The 20,623-nt window shown below is 29.0% G+C and overlaps 1 protein-coding gene and 1 long non-coding RNA gene across 3 annotated transcripts in view; one reads left to right on the top strand and one right to left on the bottom strand.

Moving 5' to 3' along the window:
• LOC148227656 (uncharacterized) overlaps positions 1-20,623 on the top strand; it is a 302,370-nt gene that overhangs the window by 232,340 nt on the left and 49,407 nt on the right. The window lies entirely within an intron of this gene.
• LOC148227652 (uncharacterized) overlaps positions 14,015-20,623 on the bottom strand; it is a 244,001-nt gene continuing 237,392 nt past the window's right edge. For both annotated transcript variants that reach the window (XM_088201125.1, XM_088201124.1), the window contains exon 9: positions 14,015-14,999. In XM_088201125.1, coding sequence (XP_088057251.1) covers positions 14,476-14,999 — 524 coding nt within the window. In that variant the 3' untranslated portion in view covers positions 14,015-14,475. The remainder of the gene's footprint in view (positions 15,000-20,623) is intronic.

The following is a 20,623-nucleotide window of genomic DNA, read 5'->3' as shown; positions in this document are numbered from 1 at the left end:
AATAAGTTTCGCTATGGATTTTGCAAATTCGTTAATGTCTATTTGTGCTAAAAGGATTTACCAACAATTTCACCAAACAATGATATATAGCTTTAATCTACTTAAAAATTGTTTCATAAGCTTTTTAAGATCCATAATAAATAATGTTGATACAAAAGTATTTAACACTTTTTTAACTTTTAACTTAAAAGTTAATCAAGAAATGGCAGCCAGATTAATATGTGCAAATAACACATCGCTTCTGTTCATCATGTGAGAGTTCTGATAACTATTTACTAAAATATTTTCTGTGTTTTTGCTAGATTGAATATCTGCTAAGATCAATACTCTAGAATTAAAAGCTAAAAATAATTTGCATATTATCTTAGACTATATGCAGTTTATTGTATATTTATAATAAACATAATTTATAATTCACGAATCAATATTAATACAAAAATAATATTTAACCCTATCTTATAATCCATACTTTAACAAAAAATTAAATTTGAATATTTTTTAAATAAACCGTGTTTAATATACGGACAGAAAATATTATTTTTTTAGATACAAATTTTTTTAGATTATTTGTATGCTTTCAGATGCTACAATTTTGGTAGCGTCATCAAACATTAGTAAATTAAAATCATCTGTGGTACTTATAAAATCGTCGCCTTTTAATTAAATTGCATAAAATGCAAATAATTATAAAAAGTAATTTTAGTTTAAAAAACAAAATAATATCAATAAATTAGACTAGGATATTAAGCTAGTGACATAAAATTTCTTTTTCGATACATGTTTTAAGATAATTAACTGTTTCGCAGAAACAAAACGATTTTATAAAGTCAGAAGTTCAGAAGCCGGACAGAACATTTTTTACTTTATTTTTCAATTCACATTTGCCATTAAAATACAGAAAAATTTAGTCTTGATTTCACTACCTGTGGAGCTCACGCAAAATTTTAACGATCTCCAGATCTTCAGGTCAACAACTTTTCACTTCGATTGTCAGATCTGATCCACCCGAACAATCCATTACAAATAAAAATAAGCACAAAAGACGTTTTTAGCAACGCTTAAGAACCTGACGCTCTTATATTTACACTTAATTCGCGTATATATGTTAATAATGATTTTTTCCCATCTACTGGATTACCAGGAATATATATTTTTTTATTTAATTAGCTTGAGCCATAACATATATACGCGTTTAAACAAATTTAACATATCTTTTCACACGCTAGATTTTATTTTTATAATTAAAATAAAACAAATTAAAGTTAAAAAAGTTTTAACGCAAACTTTGCGAGCAAAACTCGAAACCCCAGGCATTTTTACAATTCCCTTAATGGCTTGTCCCGATCCCGGCACATATTTAAGTGAAAGTATGACCCGAATTAAGGGCGGGCTCCCGAATTAAATCGGTCGTAAAAGTTCATTAACGCCCTGTCAACGGCCACGGGCAAACGATTAATTATCTACAACTAAAACAGACATCCCATAAAACTATTAGGTCATTCGCATCATATCACACCCGTGTGCCACATATTGAGTGATAGGATTAATTAAACTACATGTAAAATTACATAATGTATACTAGTGCTAATATTATATATATACAGTGTAAATATATATCTATTACTGTACAAAATATAATGTTTTTAAAATCACGTTCATGTTAGAATATAAACACTTTTGGAAAAACCATTACGTAATCTTCTTATTCGCTTGTAATAAATATGTCAAGTACATAAACGTATCATAATGATTAGCTATTTAATTATTTTTAACAAGCATGTTTCTTAATAAATTACAGGGTCATATAAAAAGTCAAATATTATATTTAAAATTAGTTTTAATTGCGACGGGAAAAATATATTTTTTTAATCGTAATTGTAAATACTGATTATAAAAAGTCATTAGGTTAAATGTTGTAAAAACCAGTATTTATATTGACTGTTGACAATTTTATTTAATAAGTTTTAATTTGACCTTTTAAGAGTGGCTGTAATAATCAGTATATTTATAATGATTATTTATTATGGTATTTTATTTATTTTTTTGATCCGTGGGATTGCAGTGGGAATTTTTAATAAAATATTTTATATATAATACTATTATTATATAAAAAATTAAACACTTTTTTAGGCTATACGTATTATTCGGTAGTAGCAAAACATATGTTGAAGAAAGTAGTAAAAATATACGAATCCTAAGGCGCTTCCTCGTCAAATTAATTGTAATTAAATACACATGTTTTTACTTATTAAAAAAAGGATATGCCCATATGTTATAAAAACTATTTTGTGTTTATTATTATGCTTGTTTTAAATTAAATCCATTGTAATTGCATTGTACATTTTCTATGGTTTTAATTAAGATTTCCGATTCTTTTTGAAAATCTTTTTATAACTCTCTTTACTCTCGAGTAAAGGAAGTTGTTAGCTTATTCAGGATGTTTTAAAGTGGACCACCGCAGGGCAAATAAATGGGATTATGCGACTTTGTAAATTGCACCAGCTACTTGCTAGCACTGTTAGTAGACAGAATTTTTAATAAGTAAACAAGCGGAGCATATAATAGTTGAACAAAGCCAAACAATTCAGAAAGACGAGTTAAATTAAATTCACAAAAGGCAGTATACGGATTTAAACGATTAAATTAATTTTAATATTGTTGAACTAAAAATGCTACTTCACTAAAAATATTTTTTGATAGTCGATAACTTTAAGTAGAATTTGATATTATGAGTTTCTCAAAACGCGTATTCAGTTTGTATTATTAATGCTTAAAGAACGCGTATATTTTTGGTTGTAATACGTATGATTATTATTTAAGTAAATACTTATAATAAAACAATTTGTATAATAAATATCAATTGTCTCATTTGTCGTAAGATAATTACAATGTCTCAAAGATCGACTTTAACTCTTAAAAATACAAAGTAACCGTTTGGCTAGGGACAGATCTAGCAAATTAAGTAGAAGCAGCTCTATGTTTTTGGCAGAAGTTAAAATAATATTGGTAATCCAAGTGATTTTTAGAAATTTTAAAAAAAGCAAATTTTTCATTGTAGCGTTCAGACGTTATAGAAATAAGGGTTGCATCAGCTGCAAAAATTAATAGTTTTAAGGATAAAGTGTTTTTACTTTTAATTTAGTGAAAACAAGTACTTAAATCATTTATGTTATCAAGAAAAAATCAGAATCTTTTTAAATAAATTGGGCGAAGCAAATCAATCAGATATTTTTGTAAGCTAGTTTTAAATGTAAAGTATTGTTATATTAAAATGTCAAGTTATTATAAGTAATATTTTGTTTCCTAGAATCATCAGAATTTACTTGTATGCTAAATGAAGTATAATACTAGTAAATCAAGTTATTACATAAAAAATAACAGTCCTAATTTTTTTTATAATTTTCATTTAAAGAAAATGAGTAATAAAAAAATAGAATAAAACTCTTCGTCACAAATATCTTTATCGTGTATTAATGAATTAAAATATATTATTTTTGTAATAGTTAGTTGGTCCATATTGATTATTTAATTAATTAAAAGTATTAAAACCAGAAAATTCTAAGACTAGTAGCTTATAATCTTTGGAACCAGGAAACCGCTAAAATCCTCTTATTTAAGGGTGTATCCCTATACTTTTATGCGCAGTAATAAATGTTTAGTTTCAACACCAAATTTATAAATCACATTATCGGATTAGTACCGGTGCATTTATAATTCGATTAAATGTTATTCTATACGTTCACCTGTAATTGGATATTGTGCTAAATTGTTCGTACTACAGTATACCCATTATTTGCTAATGAGCTTTCGCGGCTGAAAAGTTTCCGTACATTTTATACTTATTGGTATAATTTACTCATTAACTTTGCGAAAGCTTCAAAATTTGATCAAATTGTATGCTTTTAAACTTCGATATTATTTTTTTTATATTAAAATACTATATTTTAAAGTTTACAATTTAAATACATTTATAAAATTATATATTGTATTTATATTTTTAATTGATTATTAATTAAAAATCAAAATCAAGCCGATGTTCATAAATTATTTAATAAGAAAAATTCAATATTAAGTGATTCTCATATTTAATTAAAAGATGAGCTATACAATCTACAAAAGGGGTTAGTAAGCTGTATAAAATAATTTATTATGAGAGGTATGAACAGATTATAAAATAAGAAAAATAGTCCTTTCAACTATAATTTATTATATTCGTATTATATAAGAAAACGAAATAGCTTAAAGCGAAAGAGGAGAATAATTTGAATCGTTTCGAATCAGCTTTACATATTTTCTTGTTAAATATGTTTTTAATATAAACATGTACTTTAAAATAACTTTTTATAAAAATACAACCGTTAAAAAACAAGTAGGTACAATTAAATATTATACACCAAATAAAAATCAGCAAAACCCACTCCTCTAAAGTGTCATATTTATAAATATTTTCGTAAATAACACAAAGACTCACAATCAGGTAAAAACTGGTCTAGTCTCTTAAAATAGTTTAGAAAAGTTATTATTTGACACAAAGGGTAAACACGATAAAATAACTTTGAAATGATTTAATTAAATTAAAAATTAATGCCATGTCATGTTTTAAATGGACTTTACTGAGCTTAATATAGCTAACTTTTGATATTGAAAAAGATAAGTTTTATAAACCACTGCCTCAATAACAAAAGCTTCTGATATGCTTTAACAAATGGATAAATTATTTTGCATAATAAATTTTACTGTGATAAAAAGAAAAATTGTCTTATAGCTTTTTAAAGGATGCTTTGAACATAATCTTGTTATATAGTCATAGTCACCATAGGCAATTCAAACAGTCTTTAGTCTAGAATCGCAAACTCTTTCGAACTCCGCCAATTAGTCAAAGTTTTATTGTAAAATTGCGGTTGTTTTTTAGTAGGTGATTTATCATGGTATGGAATTAATAAGTTTAACCCAGAACTATGTGATGTGTGTTAGAAAAAGTTTTAAAGCCACAATACGCGTTGCTCATATATAAAAATGCTTATTGTATTTTAAATAAAAATTGATTTTAAGAGTTGAAAAATATCGTTAAGGCAATAGATTTTAAATAATGGAATCGCGTGTTAAAAGTTTCCACGTAAAAATTGTACCATTAAAGTTGAACAAATTGTATTAAACATATATTATTTATGGCACAACCCTTAATATTTAACAGTGAAATTTATATTACAACTGAAAATGGCGTTTTTGACGGTGGTGATCGATTACCCAAATACTAATTTATTGCTTGCTAAAACGTACGAGATCTCCCCCTAAATATCCGCAAATGCTATAAATATAAATATATATTCAACCCTAGTCTCGGTAAAAATAAAAAATATTGTTAAATTTTCAGAAAGCTATGAAAAAATAAAGACGATTTATGTGACGTAGAGGAGCGCTCAAGAAAATTTACTCTTTAAAAATGCTCGACGATTTTTTTTATCGTAACGTATATTCAGCTAAATTGCTAAAAGTCTAGGTAAAAAACGTACTTATCTGTTTTATACATCATTGTTAAAATAATAACTATTTTATTATTATAATTTCGCGATCTGCATATTAAAGGTTTAATAAATAATATATAATTGTTTTATTAAACTCTTTAAAAAAATGTGACAAGATTGGAAATATATTATATTACAAGCTAATTTATTTATGTTTTATTATTTAAAAGAATACTTTATACATGTTATTTTTTTACATCTCCCTGTTGCGGGGAGAAAGAAGAAAGAAGGAAATATAAATTGTATTGCAATAAAAAAAATTTTTTGCATTAAAAGCTTTCACATCTTTTAAAAAAAATAAATATTTTTCAACCATGTATTAAATACACCTTCCATTTCTTTTGAATCCATGTGATAAGATCTTAAATAATTTCTGTAACGCGACTTACCTGTGAAATTACAAAACTTACCATTTAAATTCAATTATGGTTATAAATTATTCTGAAGAATCATACAGCAAAAGTTTAATAAATAATTTCAAATTAATATACAAAAGAATAACTTACACCTTTTTGTATTTAATATATACATATTTATAGTATATATATATTATTAAAAAATATATTTGTGTGTATTAAGTTATTTTTATAAATAATAATATTATTTTATAATTCCAGAACAAGTAAAGTACTCGAGTGGTCATTAAATTTAATGAGTCAAACAGAAATTTGACAATTTTTCTTGTAAACCTTACATAATAGATAATATAACATCTTGAGATATCCTTAAAAACAACCTTTATTCTTTATCTTTATCTGATGCATAATTAAATAAAATAATTGTGCTTCAAACGTGCTTCAGCTGTCGCTTGAAACAATATTTTTTTCTTGCATACCATAAAATCAAGTGAAAATGTTAAACGCCCGTCTGGTTTTAATCAACTTTATTCGCGTTAAGCTGGCAATTTGACAGTTGCAAAACTTAAGTTTTATTACATTTTGAATTTTACATTTGCGAGCGTAATCTGTGTAAAGGTTTTATTACCTCAATGAACGTACTACCTGCTTATAATTCTGAACCTCGCTGAACCTTGGTAATTTTCGGGCTATTCGGCGATTTATTACCACTATAAAAATAATAAAAAAATGATTAAATAACCCATAGAGCAGGGTAACTGCAAATCTCATACTATGGTGTATGTTTGATCGCCGTATGTATGTTACTTAATATAATATATATAATCATAACCCAAGTTTTAAGATGTAATTATCGTTTATAGTTGTTAAATAAAAAAAACCATTACATTTGCATATTAGACATCAATTACTACTAAAACTTTTTAAACCATTTTTTTAATAAACTTGAAAATCTGTTTAAAATACTCTAATACCTTAAGTATTTTTTGCACTTTGTTTTGTATTTATCTGACAGTCGCCCTAAGTTTCACTAAGAAGTGCACATTTGAAGTCGTAGTTAGACCCCCAAAGCGGTTAGTCTGCTATTAGTATGTTTATTTCCTTATTTAATATGTTACACCTATCATTCTGAAAAATAGTGTGGGCAATTAAAAATACCTCAATCAATTTAATCAATTTTTTATTGTAAGTGCTGGTGATTAATTAATGCAAAAAGTGTTCGTCGTATCACGCGATACATTAAAAAATCCTAATGCTTTATTATAAACAACTATCGATCGACTTCGATCTTTAACGGTATATCCATGTTGTTTTACGTGAGTCAATATAAAATTTTACATTACATTACAAACGTCATTGCTTGTCAAGACTTGATTAATTATTTTAAGAAGTTCATATATGAAACAAATTTATATATAAAATTTGAAACATTTCAACGCTTTTAATATGCTTAGCTGATAACTAATTACATAGTAAAAATATATGCAAAAGTTAAAAATACAGATGATTTATTATTTTTAATATTTTTATTTGAGCTATAATGTTTGGTATAGTTTGTGATAGTGACTGTTTTTATTTGTATCTATGATATTTATATACACGATGTCATTTTGAGTTTACCGGTTTAAGGTATTCCTTGTGAACTTGAGAAGTTTTCTCAATAGGCATTTCCTCATTGTCACGTGACTTTTTTTAGTGGCTTTTGCGTCTTATTACGTAGTAATGGAATTACACGTGCGCTTCCTCGGAAGTAGTTATTCGGTCCCCGAAGGTGAGAATTACGCATTAGTGCTAATACAGACATTTCGTACGTAGACCGCGAGAATGCACGTGCCACGTAAACGTACCTTTATATTCGGTTAAGGCTTCTATAAAAAGAAATTCGCGAAAATGAATTTTTGACGACTGCTCTTTGTGGTGTGTATTTTTATTTTAAAAATAATATTTGTAAGAACTACACTATATTATTTGCATTCATTACTCAATAACTATACCACTGTATCCTACAGTTTCAATTCATAATCATTGATTAATTGTAAGTAAAATAAAAAGCAAAAGTATTTCTTGATTTAAAATTCTTTTTAAATATGTTGCTTATATAAAAGTCGATGATCCCTAATCAAAATATATTGTGCAACTTCTAAAACCGCGGGCCGATACGCCGGCAAAGTTTATCGCGTGAAGACCGGCTAGGGGCGAGTTGTGTGTTAGGGGTGGGCTGAAAGTTTTGACAAGTAAACGGGAGTTAAGACTTTCGACTTGGATAGATCGCGGCGCTTTAGTCTTTCGCGCTAAACTATCGCACGTGATTTATATACTAATTACGAAGAACGATTGGCGAATCAATTACGGCCGTTGTTACTATTGCTGTTCGAACGAAAGCTTTCGACAAAGAAAGAAAAGCGATGACAAAGAAAAAATGTATTTTAGGAGTATGAGGGCAAAAGTGAATTGACCATATGTAGGAGTTAAATTAGTTCTTAAATCACATATGAAAGTTTATTTTTTTGTTTATTAAAACAACGGTTCAATGGATCTTGTATATAAAGGTCATCTAAACATATCATATATGAATTATTCATAAATTATAATATGTAACCAAAGCGTGGTAGTTTAAAAATAAAAAACTTTTAAAATAACCTACAACGTCTGGGCATCTTAATATACTAAGGAGTTTTTAAGCTAAACAATGAACGTCGTTCTCATTGAATCACGTGAGAAGGACTTATTCATAGCAACAGATAATATTAATATTTATGGCCACTAAGTAATTATCTATATTGTTTATTCCTAAGACTGCCTGAAGTTCATTGCGTTTGTGCATAAGTCCATTGGCATTCCAAACCAATGTTAGATTTTTAATTTTTGCAGGGATGATGTCCGTAAGAGGTCCTCAGAAGTCTTGTTGGTGGCGCGGAAGTGCCGACTGCATGGCTTAGTGATGATTACAATTGTGATATTAGTTTTAAAATATATGTTCCGATATTTCTTACATAAAGGATATATTATTTAGAAGATGTTACAAATACAATCAAAAGTTCGGACGAAGAGAATATTGCAAGCGATACAAACTTGACTAGATTTGGATTCATATAGAACGTAAACTCTCCACTTATTTATAGAATTGAAGTTTAAAATCTAAATTTGTCCCATGCGGGTATTATATACAAAGAGATATTTTTAATAAATTTAAAAATAGAAATCTAATACACTACTGTCAACAAAATTTTAAAAGTAATTTTACGTTACATGTGGCCCAATGGAGGTGTATCCACTGGCGATAAAAGGTGTGAGAGCAACAATAATGTGGGCTTTTATTTTATGGACCCATAAATTTTATTTAAAAAAAATCAATTACAGTAGTCGGAAAAGTATATTTATAAGAGAATTGCAGATTTGTTAAAACAAAATCTAGATGATGGAACAACAAGCAACAAACTCCGACCTTATATAATCATAAACTGATTGGGATTTGTTCAGAGAAATCTTTGACCAAATTATTTAATTGAAAATTCCCTCAAAAATAATAATGAAGCAGAATAAACAATCGCACACTTAATAAAGACAATTCAAACAGGAGCTTGGAAAGCTACACCTAATCTAAATACAAATGAAACTTCCTTAAAATATTTTTTCAATATTTTATAAACCATTTGTAAATATAAATGTTCATCAAATTTGTACTTTATAATTATTTTTAATAAATATTGTTTTTTTATCATGAAGCTTGTAGTATTTTTTTAAACTTACCTTTTTAAGATTTTCGCTGTGTAGACAATTCTAAGAAAGCATTTTTAATTGTATTTAAGTTTTTAATTGCTTCTAAGAAGGCTGTGAAAGCATTGATTTTATTATAGATGTTTTGTATGAATTTAATTTAATTTGCGTTAATTTAATTTAAATTGCATTTCATTAAATCAACATAACTTCAATTACAGTTAAATATAACGTATTGAGAATATATGTATATTATGTTTCATAGTGATAAAATATGTACATTTAACCTTTATATAAGTGTTATAAATATGTTTAATTGTCATTTTACGACCTTGTTGTTGTACTAAAACGATAAATAAAAGAGCTTTATGAAAAACTAAGTTGTTTTTAAATATCTCATACTTAAAACAGAAACACATTAAGCTTTATGGCGCGTATCGTTAAACTGTAAAGCTTGAATATAAACTATGTTGCAGTTCACCGTAGACGTTGAAATAAAATATTAAAACGGCTTACAGGTGTGCAATATACACATATTAATAAAATAAACTTCTTAAATAAATGTTGAATACATTTATTAAATGGTATGATTAGGATATTAATCACATATTTGCTACCATGACAACGTCAATAAAGTTTTCCCAAAGAAAATAGCCATATAGTATCAAATCATACATATAATATTTAACTAACTTTCAAATAATTTTTTTAATTAATTGATGTATTTCTGTGAAGTATTGAAAAACTATTTCTTTGTTACGAAACGGTCGCAGGAAGCAATATATCACCGGAAGACAAAAAGCACCGTATGACTACAATATTCCCGTTACACAATTCGACCTCGAAAAGATGTGTATCAAGCTAATGTCACTTTCTAGAGCTGTATACATATTTCGTTGTTCGTAGAAACGAGTGCAACAATTGGCTGGTTGATCTCTGCATGGTTGTGTTTTAGCAATTAGCTTTTTTTTGTGTTTTAGCAATTAGTTTTCAATGAGAAGAAGGCAGAGACACGGCAGACACTACCTGATAAAAGATACACGGAGATATGGCCCGAGGCGAGGACCATACGGTCATGGACGGCCATCATCAAAGAGGGACTCCTCCAGACATGTCTGCAGTAAAAAAACCAACCTTCACTACACCGTCACTGCCTCACCTACAAAGCTTCTGAGAATTTTCCACTGACATCATCCTTCCACCAGCTTCTCTACCACCGCTCGGAGAATAACACTCGCCCATCATAGTTGGTCACAATATGTAAATTTAACTAATACATTTTTACCAATTTCCACCGGCGTCTTTCTGGCTGCAAAGTCACACCCCTTAAGGTTAGACCTTAAAACGCTATCAAAAAATAACAACATATCATGATTTTTCATATTCTTGTTTATATGATCATATAATTGGCAGTGTCTAAGTTTTAGCGTCCGGGAGTGTATTTTTCGTTAAGACAAAGTTATTGATGTGCAACAATTAAAAAGTGTTATCAAAAAAATATTTCAAAGAAGATAAAAAATGAATTTACAACAAATAAAAATAGGACGTTTCATAGATTTAATTTACTTATGTATCACTTCCTCCAAAGCTGCTGCTAATGAATTCGCTTTGTATCTTTTTGTGTGGCGTAAGCACATGAGCACAGCACAGCAGTGTGTGCATTAGTTACCGCAGACACTCAACTATGCATTTTTATTTACTATATAGCAATGTTCTCCTAAGTTAATTACATTTGGCATCTTTATTTTTAAAACTTGTTTACTCTTTTTACTTTTATTAATCAATATATTCAATTTTTATTTTTATATTTTTACTTTAAAAATGACATTTTTTTAGTCGGTGGGGACGCTATTGTATATTTATTTAAATATACTAAAAAAATATGCTATCGGATCACTGTTTTCAGAGAATTTTATCTGAAAACGCAGACTCTTGGCGACGCGCTGTATAAGGTTTGTTGCTGACAGGATGCGTTCTAGTGTTTCTGGCTGACCCTTTTTTGATGGCTTCGCTTTGTGCTCCGACCAGCCATACTCGAAAGCTTGTCATAGATCTGTAATGGAGTCTTTCATAGGGGCACCCGGCCAAGGACGAAAACTTAGATGCTGGTATGCTATACTGCTTGCAATGGTGGCTATACAATCCAAAGAATAAAATAAACCTTGGCAGTAACTAGTCACATATATTATTATTCCCTGGAGCTAATCAAAAATAGGGTTTCTTGGAAACACGCAAAATCGTGTGACCAGCTTATTTATTATAAAAATGTTTTTTTCTCGGAATTACCTTAAGCCTTAAAGTAATTCCAAAAAATGTTTGAGAGCCGTTTAAATTGTGGTTCTTAAAAACGTTATCTAGTTTCCCAGACGGTCAGAACAATATAATTGAAAATATTAATACTTACCTTAACATTTCTTTAAACTAATAAACCGACCTTTATTTAAATTATATAGTTAATATATTTAGAAAGTTTATTTTTTCTATCTTTGTGAAAAATATTTAAATGGTTTTAGGTATAGTAAAATTACAGTTTTGGTAATTATTTTTTTATTACTTTTTAAAATAAAATTGTTTTACAACTCGACTTATGATTAATAAATAAAAATATATAAAAAAGAAAAAAATGTAAACGTTGCAGTCAAACGATTATTTAAAAGAAAGCTTAAAACAATATATAATACAGTAAGTACATACAATTTTTCAGTCAGTTTTAATTAAATAAGGATAATAATAATTCACAATGTTAAAAAATCTATTCAATTTTTAACGTAAGTAATAAATAAACGCAGTTTATTTTCTATAAATATAATACGAAATAAAAGAAACCTTATTTTAAACATATTTTTTTTATCTTGCTTGCTTTTGTTTACGATGAAACTTCAATATAACGAAAGTCGATTTTTTTAACAAAGGCCTGATAAAATTTGTTGTTTTAAACTGACGTTCGTTATAATGAAACCCCACCGTTTATACAATATCTGTATATATAATATACGAACAATACCGTGCCATTACGTTTCAAATATCCAATAAAAGATTCTCAATAGAATATATACATTCATACAAAACGCTTATTATATTATATTATATTATATTATATATACACAATATTATCCTTTTACTCTTCATTTAAATATAATAATAATTTTAACCGATATTTTTACTAACCAACGATATAAACAATCTAACGTGATCGATTCACAACAAGTTTACCCTCGACGGAAATAAAACGTCAAATCATCAAAATGATTTTGAAAACTAACGTATTGCTTTTGACATGTAATTATGTTCATATACAGAAAATAAATGTACATTGAAAATAATATATTTTTTGCCGCCGTTCTGTTCTATGCCGGTTGTTGTTTTTGGTTTCGCAAACACATGACGTCACATTTGGTTGAGACATTTTTGAAGGTCGAAATCGATTCAGAAATACATATATATTGATCATTTTGCCAAACAATTTCCAATGTTTTTTTTAAATATGTATAAAATATACAAAAATATGCAGTTCATATTAGTACGTTTTGCGAGCTAAACGAATTGTCACAAATTAAAATGAATTATATTTTGAATACATTTTTTGTTTGTTTGTAGCGATTAGGAATATTTTTATTTAGATGACCTTACAAAAATAACCATTTACGTACACATATGTGCATCATTAAAAGAATGAAGCTTTTGAGATAAAAACATATTTTAATAATTCCGTCATTTTTATGTGGGCGGATTGTACCAAGATTTTTCGTCAAAGTCTCTCTTAAGTAACCCGGAGGCCATGGGTTCGAGCCACGGTAAGAGACTCCAAATTATATTTTTTAAAATACGCTGTTATTAAAAAAAGCTAAAGTTGCAAAGTGATATATATTGATTATAGATACACATAATAATTTTTAATAAATTATATAGACTCTTCTTCAGACTATCAATCAAGTGGTAAAAACTTAGCACAGATTTATCCCGTTGTATTGAATAAGGCTTATGCCTGTCAAGGTAAAAAAATATTTGAAAAATACAACTAGCAAAAAACAAGTTTTGCAGAACTAAATAAATCTTACATATCTTGGTCTTATGGCTACGCCATTTATTTTTATGATTTAGGCGCAATTTCACTGAAATGTAACGTACAGTTGTAAATAAATTTTAAATTGCTAACCTTAAATAAGAGTGGTTATTGTGCAATACTGGGTGCTCTGCATGATGCCTTACTTAATGCTCCAAGTTGCTCTCTGGCGACTCGTGGCTCTTAACCAAATTTAAAAATTGCAAATAAAAGACCTGTTCATTATTAAACCTCAGTAGACCACACATTCTGCCTTTAAAGAAAAAAACATTGATTAAAGTTGAAAGGTTTGAAAAATTCAAAATGAAAAAATAAACACAGAGACTAGATAGCCTTTTTGATTGTGATTTTGATTTTTATTGTGGTTATTACAATTTGGCTCATATTAGTTTTTGGTCCAGGTCTTTTTTAGTAAATCCACTGGCGCATTCATATTTATATATTATTATGCCCGCTGTTCGTGGCTTCATATTAATTCGCGTACGCAGTGAGAATCAGATACATATTTTAAAGCATAGTTTATACTGCAGTATTTTGGGTCGTCCAAAATCAATATTAAGCCCTTATAGCTTAAAAAGTAAATATTATATTAGTAACTCACACACATGTATACTAACCAGCTCAACACCGGCACAGAACAGTCCTAAGCTATTTTTTATTTTATATATAAATTTGTCTTAATTATAATCCGGAAATAATCGCTTCATCACAAGTGTAGTTAATAATTAGCTAAGTTCAAGTCTTTGGATCACTTATTGAGAGTTTAAAAGCAGTAAGTCCTCGAGGTATCGCACATACCCCTAGCATCCTCTCGTCACCCGTAGTAGTACTGGGCATTTGAACATCTATTTAAACTTCTCGGACTGACGACCACGTCGGTAGGCTGCTGACCCATCTGTCCCATCTGTGCCGGGATGCCCCTGCGCAGCGTGCCTCCTTCGACTATCCTAGGCAATGTCCCCATGGTGACCACGTACTCGTCGGAGGGTCCGTACATGTTGGCAGCTCCTCCGACGAAAGCCGCGTTGGACATAGCCCGGCCGCCGTATTTAGGACCAAGCGTAACGTCTGAGTATGCCGTGACCCTGTCCGGTTTGAGCGAGGAGTTGACGGCGGCTATGGGCAGCGCCGTCGTCATGTCAATGTCTCCGTCCACCTCGGAGATGTTGTCTCCGAAGCCGTTGGGCAGGTCCGTTGTGGCTGATATGTCGGGAGTTTTGGCATCTCTTTTAGAGTTGTGGCGTCGCAGGGCAAAGTGGGCTATTACTATCGTCAGGCAAAGGAGAAGCGCTCCTGAGACACTGACGATCAGATATAAGTAGAACGATGAAATGAAGTCTGAAAAAATAAAATAAAAAACAATATTAAACTTTGCAAAAATCAGTTGTACATTATATGGTAGGACACCAATGGAGTTGTCACGAGATGACTGATGCAGGTATTTTACTAGGGTTAACCAAATATTTTTTATAAAATTTTCTGATGTAAGATAATAGTGTTTTTGCATTTTCTTTTCATATATATTACAAATCCGACTAGCATTACTTTACAGATTTTCCCAATGCAACATGATGGCTATGACAACAATTTTTTACAAATTTTGTACACTCGAATTCGCCTTATTTTTGCTTAAGTAATAAAAGAAGACATTCAGATAAAAAACATTGCCGAATATGTTCGTGCAAGATGTTTGAAAATATGCATACTTTCTCGGAAGATCGAAAGTATTCGAGGGACCAACAATTATTTGCGATTTTTTATTACTCTCATCGGCCGACGGATTTATCTTTGCTTTGGTAATCAAGAACCAGCTCCGGTAAGAAAAAAATACGCATGGGAATCGGCAAAATGCAAACGATCTAGGGCTATTTTTTTTCGATAATCCAAAAAAGATTTTTTTGTATATATATATATTATAGTATTTACAATGAAGTCGAGAATTTTCATTCTGGAGAAATGAAAATCATCGAGAAGTCAGTATGCCTTAGACCAGGGGTGGGCTTAATTAATTATTTCTTGGACTGTTGCAGGCTAAAGATATAGTCAAAAAATATCAGGGGATGGTTGGCTGAATCAGTAATGTTATAATTAAGGGGGGAAAATCAAAATAGTTTATAATTAAAATGAATTATGAATAATTGTAAAAATTTAATTACAATTTTTTTAAATTATTCTTAAAATTACGTAAAAATCAATATTTTGTGTGTTGAAAAAAGTTCTGAATCAGATAAAAAATCTGTAATGTTCTATAGTAAGATATGTTCTAAGTAATTATAATATTTAAAGCATAATTAGTGCCACAGGTATTTTTTTAATATACAGAAAATGCATATCTAAGAAATAATAAAACATATCGCATGAATTTTAACCCTCTTATAAAAAAACTCAATAATAATAATTAACAAGTTTATAAATTTGTCTTAAACCTACATAATAAAACAGAATATTAAAAATACATATTTGGCCACTATCATATGACAGGTTTCCGAAATTCGTCATAGTGGTTTAACATTTAAAAGCCCAGCGGTTCCTGTAGAGACCGCGGATTTTCGTCGTTTCCAACGGTGTCCCGAGGGACCAGCGAGTATGGTAAATTTCGCGATCAGATTACATTAATTTAAATATAGATATTAAATTACATAAATAGTGACTTCAAAATAACGAATCATAATTTTAATATTTACGTCTAAATGATTAATTTTAAATGAATATGTTAACATTGTGTTAGATTGACTAGTTCACTTCGTGATGTTGTGCTTTATTGACAGATTCTTATAAATTACTTATTTTTATTCACAGCATATTAGACAATTGGGATATTGATATCTTTTCATCTCAGGGATGACTCTTTCTTTTGTCAACGAAGCTGTGATTTAAATGATTTTTGCTTTTACAGCTTATTTTTGAGAATTAATGTTGGCGTGAACTGTGAACTATTTTTGGGCATGGTAAAATACACTTGCCAAAAAGGATGAGTTTTTTAGGGTACCAAGGATTGTGCTCATCCCATCCGGTCTATGAACAATACAGTTATACAGATGTAACTTTGTATGAATTTGCCACGGGATGCGGAGGTCCGAAATATTTTGCGTTAGTGTTTCGTAATCTTCTCAGCTGATTATCCTCAGGCTTTCCTAAATTTTTTTGTGAGTACATATTTAAAACAATTTTTTTTTATATTTAAACAGAATATAAGAGCAACGCACACGACAGCTAAAAATTTGTGTAGAAGAATAACAGGAGTTTCCTATAAATTATATATGGATATAAATTATACTTTCTTCTCCTGCATTATTTGAGTACTTTTAAAAGTTAAACATTTCTTGCTGCAGAACGGTAAGAATAATTCGAAAAAATTTACCAAAACATTTTGTTGATAATTTAATAATAATGATATTAATGTTAATTTTTACTTGTTTTTATTAAATTACAATTAATATATGTTACTGTCAATAAATATGAATATATGCACAGTAAATATGATTTCGTAATAGGTACTGAAACGTATTCATTACATTATATTAAATGTTTAGGTTTATGAATTTGGAAGCAAATAGGTTTTTATGCAAGCACAAATAATACCTAAAATAAACCATGTTAAAATATACATGTAAACAGTCGTTACTTGTACTGAAACGGTTATTATTCACGCAATATAATTTCGTGGTCGTATTTATTACACCCCTAAACATTTACCATGATGGCTAATGAGCGTCTAGCGAATAATAAACCTTTTTTGTTGTCTAATATACAAACACGCGTATTACAATATAAAAAAAACAGCATTAATTTTTATTGCAAAACTTTATAAAAGAGCGCAAAACACTTAACAAAGACATCATATAAAATTATATAAACGTTTTAAGAAAATCGCTTTCTAGATAGTATTAAACTGTTGTAACGGGAACACTGCACTATAGGAGAATTCAGTTTCATATTTAGCGTAGCTAGAAGTAAATTGTTCGCAGTTTGGATCCCCTGCCAAAAGTCAGTACAATATCTTGTTAAACTGCACGATAACTGTATGTATTGCCGAGTGTAATATTCTCTAAGATTACATTGTTTACAAACTGTAAACTGTTATAGTTGTACTTAAGTATCAACTGTGTACATTAATATGAATTATGATTCACAACCGGTGAAAGCTTAATAAAACTTTAAATTTAAGTTAGATTACTAGTTTGATAATATTCACAAAACTGCGGTTTAATGGTTTATTTTTTATAAATATCTTATACTGTTTGACTCAAATATGCTTACTGCTCTTAAATGAAATAATAATATTTAATTTTAACAGTTTTGATCCACTCTGCACTTTTATAAATGTATGTGCATATTTGCACTCGCATAAATATAAATGCACAGTTTCTACTCGACCGATCTCCGAATGCGGTTTTACGTCCAACTTCTTTAGAAGCTTGCGGTAATGCCTGGAATGGAAGTGCCCATTGAAAGAGGGATTTCAACCATTTATACCATTTGATTAAGTATTATTTTTTTACTTTACACTTCTTTCCACTTTTGAGATGCACCGAGGTGGCTGAATTATTATTCCTCTCTTCGATTCTCCAAGCACTATTTCATTTCGGTGCGTATAAATCTGAATTTCATTTCATTGCATCATAAATCGTGCTTTTTGACCGTCAGACAGGAGATCAGAAGAGAATTCTCGGCTGCGTTTCCTTCTATTTTTCTGGCCTTCCGGGGAAAAATACTTTCGGTAAATCTTTCGAAATGGCCGAATCCAACGTGCGAGCAGCTATAAAATTTCCTCATTTATGAATAAGTTCCGAAAGTGTGGATCAAAAGTCCGACAAGCGTTTTCGGACAATAACCCACATATACGTATATGAATTTCCATATACAATGAATGAAAATGGTATAAGAATAAACCATACAAATCAAGAATATATATTAATGCCTATTTTATTAATAAGGGTAATCAATGAGTGATCTTTTAATTACACAAGTCAGTGATTTTCTACGCTTGATATTAAAAAAAAAATATTTTGATGCCCCCACGATTTATTAAAATAATTGAGGCACATATTTAAATACTAAAAATATGTAGTTCTTTAGAAATAAAAAATAGGAATTCACACATTTATAGCTTAATTTATGTGTTGATAAATGTATTCGTGTTTAATACAGTGAATGAGCTGATCAACACCAAATTGATTTGCGGAGCTCACCAAAAGATTTTGTCAATATTTAGACTTAATAAAGCTAATGCTAAAAATACCATTTTGAATAAATATTATCCTACGAATGCCAGCAGCACATAAAAAACTTAACTCGTCAGTCTTTTAAAAACTATTCACTTTAATCAATATAAATTCAATTCGAGCTTCACTCTCAAAAATTATCCATCCAAATGCAATATCTTGTTCATCGACAAATAGATTTTTTGCATATTAAAATAATGTGAAAAGTACATTGTCAAATTTTTAATAAAAATATATGTAATTCATTGCAATGTCATTTTTAGTGCGTCTTTTTAAAGAAAAAACATAGCAACCATATTTTTTTATAATTCAGAAATTTTAAAGTTCTAATTTTTTATGATTTGTTATGTTGATATCTGTATAAATTAATGGATGTGTTTGTGATATTATTTTCATAAAAATAAACTAATTATCTAAATTAAAAAATAAATTTGTCATTTCTAAATAAATTTGCCTTTTTGTGATTTTCATCTAAGAAAATTGCAATTTTCCCTTTAAGTTTGAAAGTACTTTTTCCCTTTAAGTTTGAAAGTACTATTGCACAAGATAGCTAAGGCACTTCAAAATAATATAAAAATTAAGTGTATTAGGCTTTCATATCTATACACAACTTTTTAAACAACCTAGTTTTTAATATAATTTATAAATTTTGTTTAAATGTTGCTTTTATGTTTTGAAACAAGACCTGATTGTGAAGCTGCAGTGCATCTAGATACTTCGGGTGCTTTATTTATAACTAATGCTTGAAAAATCGCTCATTAAGAGGCGCAGTTATAATGCAACAGCTGCTCCAGATTTCTCCTGCGTATATCGATTGTCGTGCGTGACGTTCCCAAATATATAAATGTTTAAAAAGGGACTCAAAAAGCTAGTCTCAATTATATTGTGGGTAGTTATAAATATTTCTTGTGTACTTTACTTAATTCCAAACATAACTACATTAAATATTATTCGACAAATATTTTAATTTTAATTATTTTTTGTTATATTAAAATTTTTATTTATAAATAATATTTACGATTATTAAGATCATGAATATTTCTAATGTGAATTCAAATTAAATTTCACGTCGCACAATGAGTGGAACAATGGTATTAATTTCCAAATAAAACTCGGAAGCAAATTCCTCGGGGCGTTTCTGTCTTGCTCCAAGCAATTTCAGAGTTAGATTATACAGACGGATCTGAGAAACGGTTCATCTGGACACACTTTGGCGCGGAATGAAAGGCCGTCCTGTCTAGTTAAAGGTCAAAAGCGGAAGGGCACAGCATTCCTTTGGATCCCTTACCGACCTACATTCGGATAATTTAGGATTAAAAAGGAAATTCGCGCTAATTGCGAGGCGTGGCGGGACCCGCTCGGAATCGTTCGCAAATTTGCATTATAATAATATAATTATATAAAATGCCATAAAAAATATTGGGTTAAAACTTTGAGTTTAAGCCAGGTGGCACAAACAGCTTACGTTACATTTAAACATTCAATTTTATAATTAAACTTTCTATTTTTTTAAATTCACGAAAAAATATATTCAAACATAAAAATATGTTTCATAATTAGTTATTTTATTTAAATATATACATCTGATGGAAAATTAAAAATAAAATTTAATACGAAAATTAAATTTTTGTAACTACACATAAACTAAATCCGTTTTAAACAAAAAAGTGAACCTGTGAATAAATTTAGTAATTAGGCCTAATAGACCAATGTTAAGTTAGGTGACTTATAATTGAA

This window comes from Plectrocnemia conspersa, unplaced genomic scaffold (genome assembly GCF_051122295.1).
Source record: "Plectrocnemia conspersa isolate PC_06_02 unplaced genomic scaffold, ASM5112229v1 ptg000013l, whole genome shotgun sequence".
NCBI classification, from domain to species: Eukaryota; Metazoa; Arthropoda; class Insecta; order Trichoptera; family Polycentropodidae; genus Plectrocnemia; species Plectrocnemia conspersa.
This window is presented reverse-complemented; position numbering and strand designations above follow the sequence as displayed.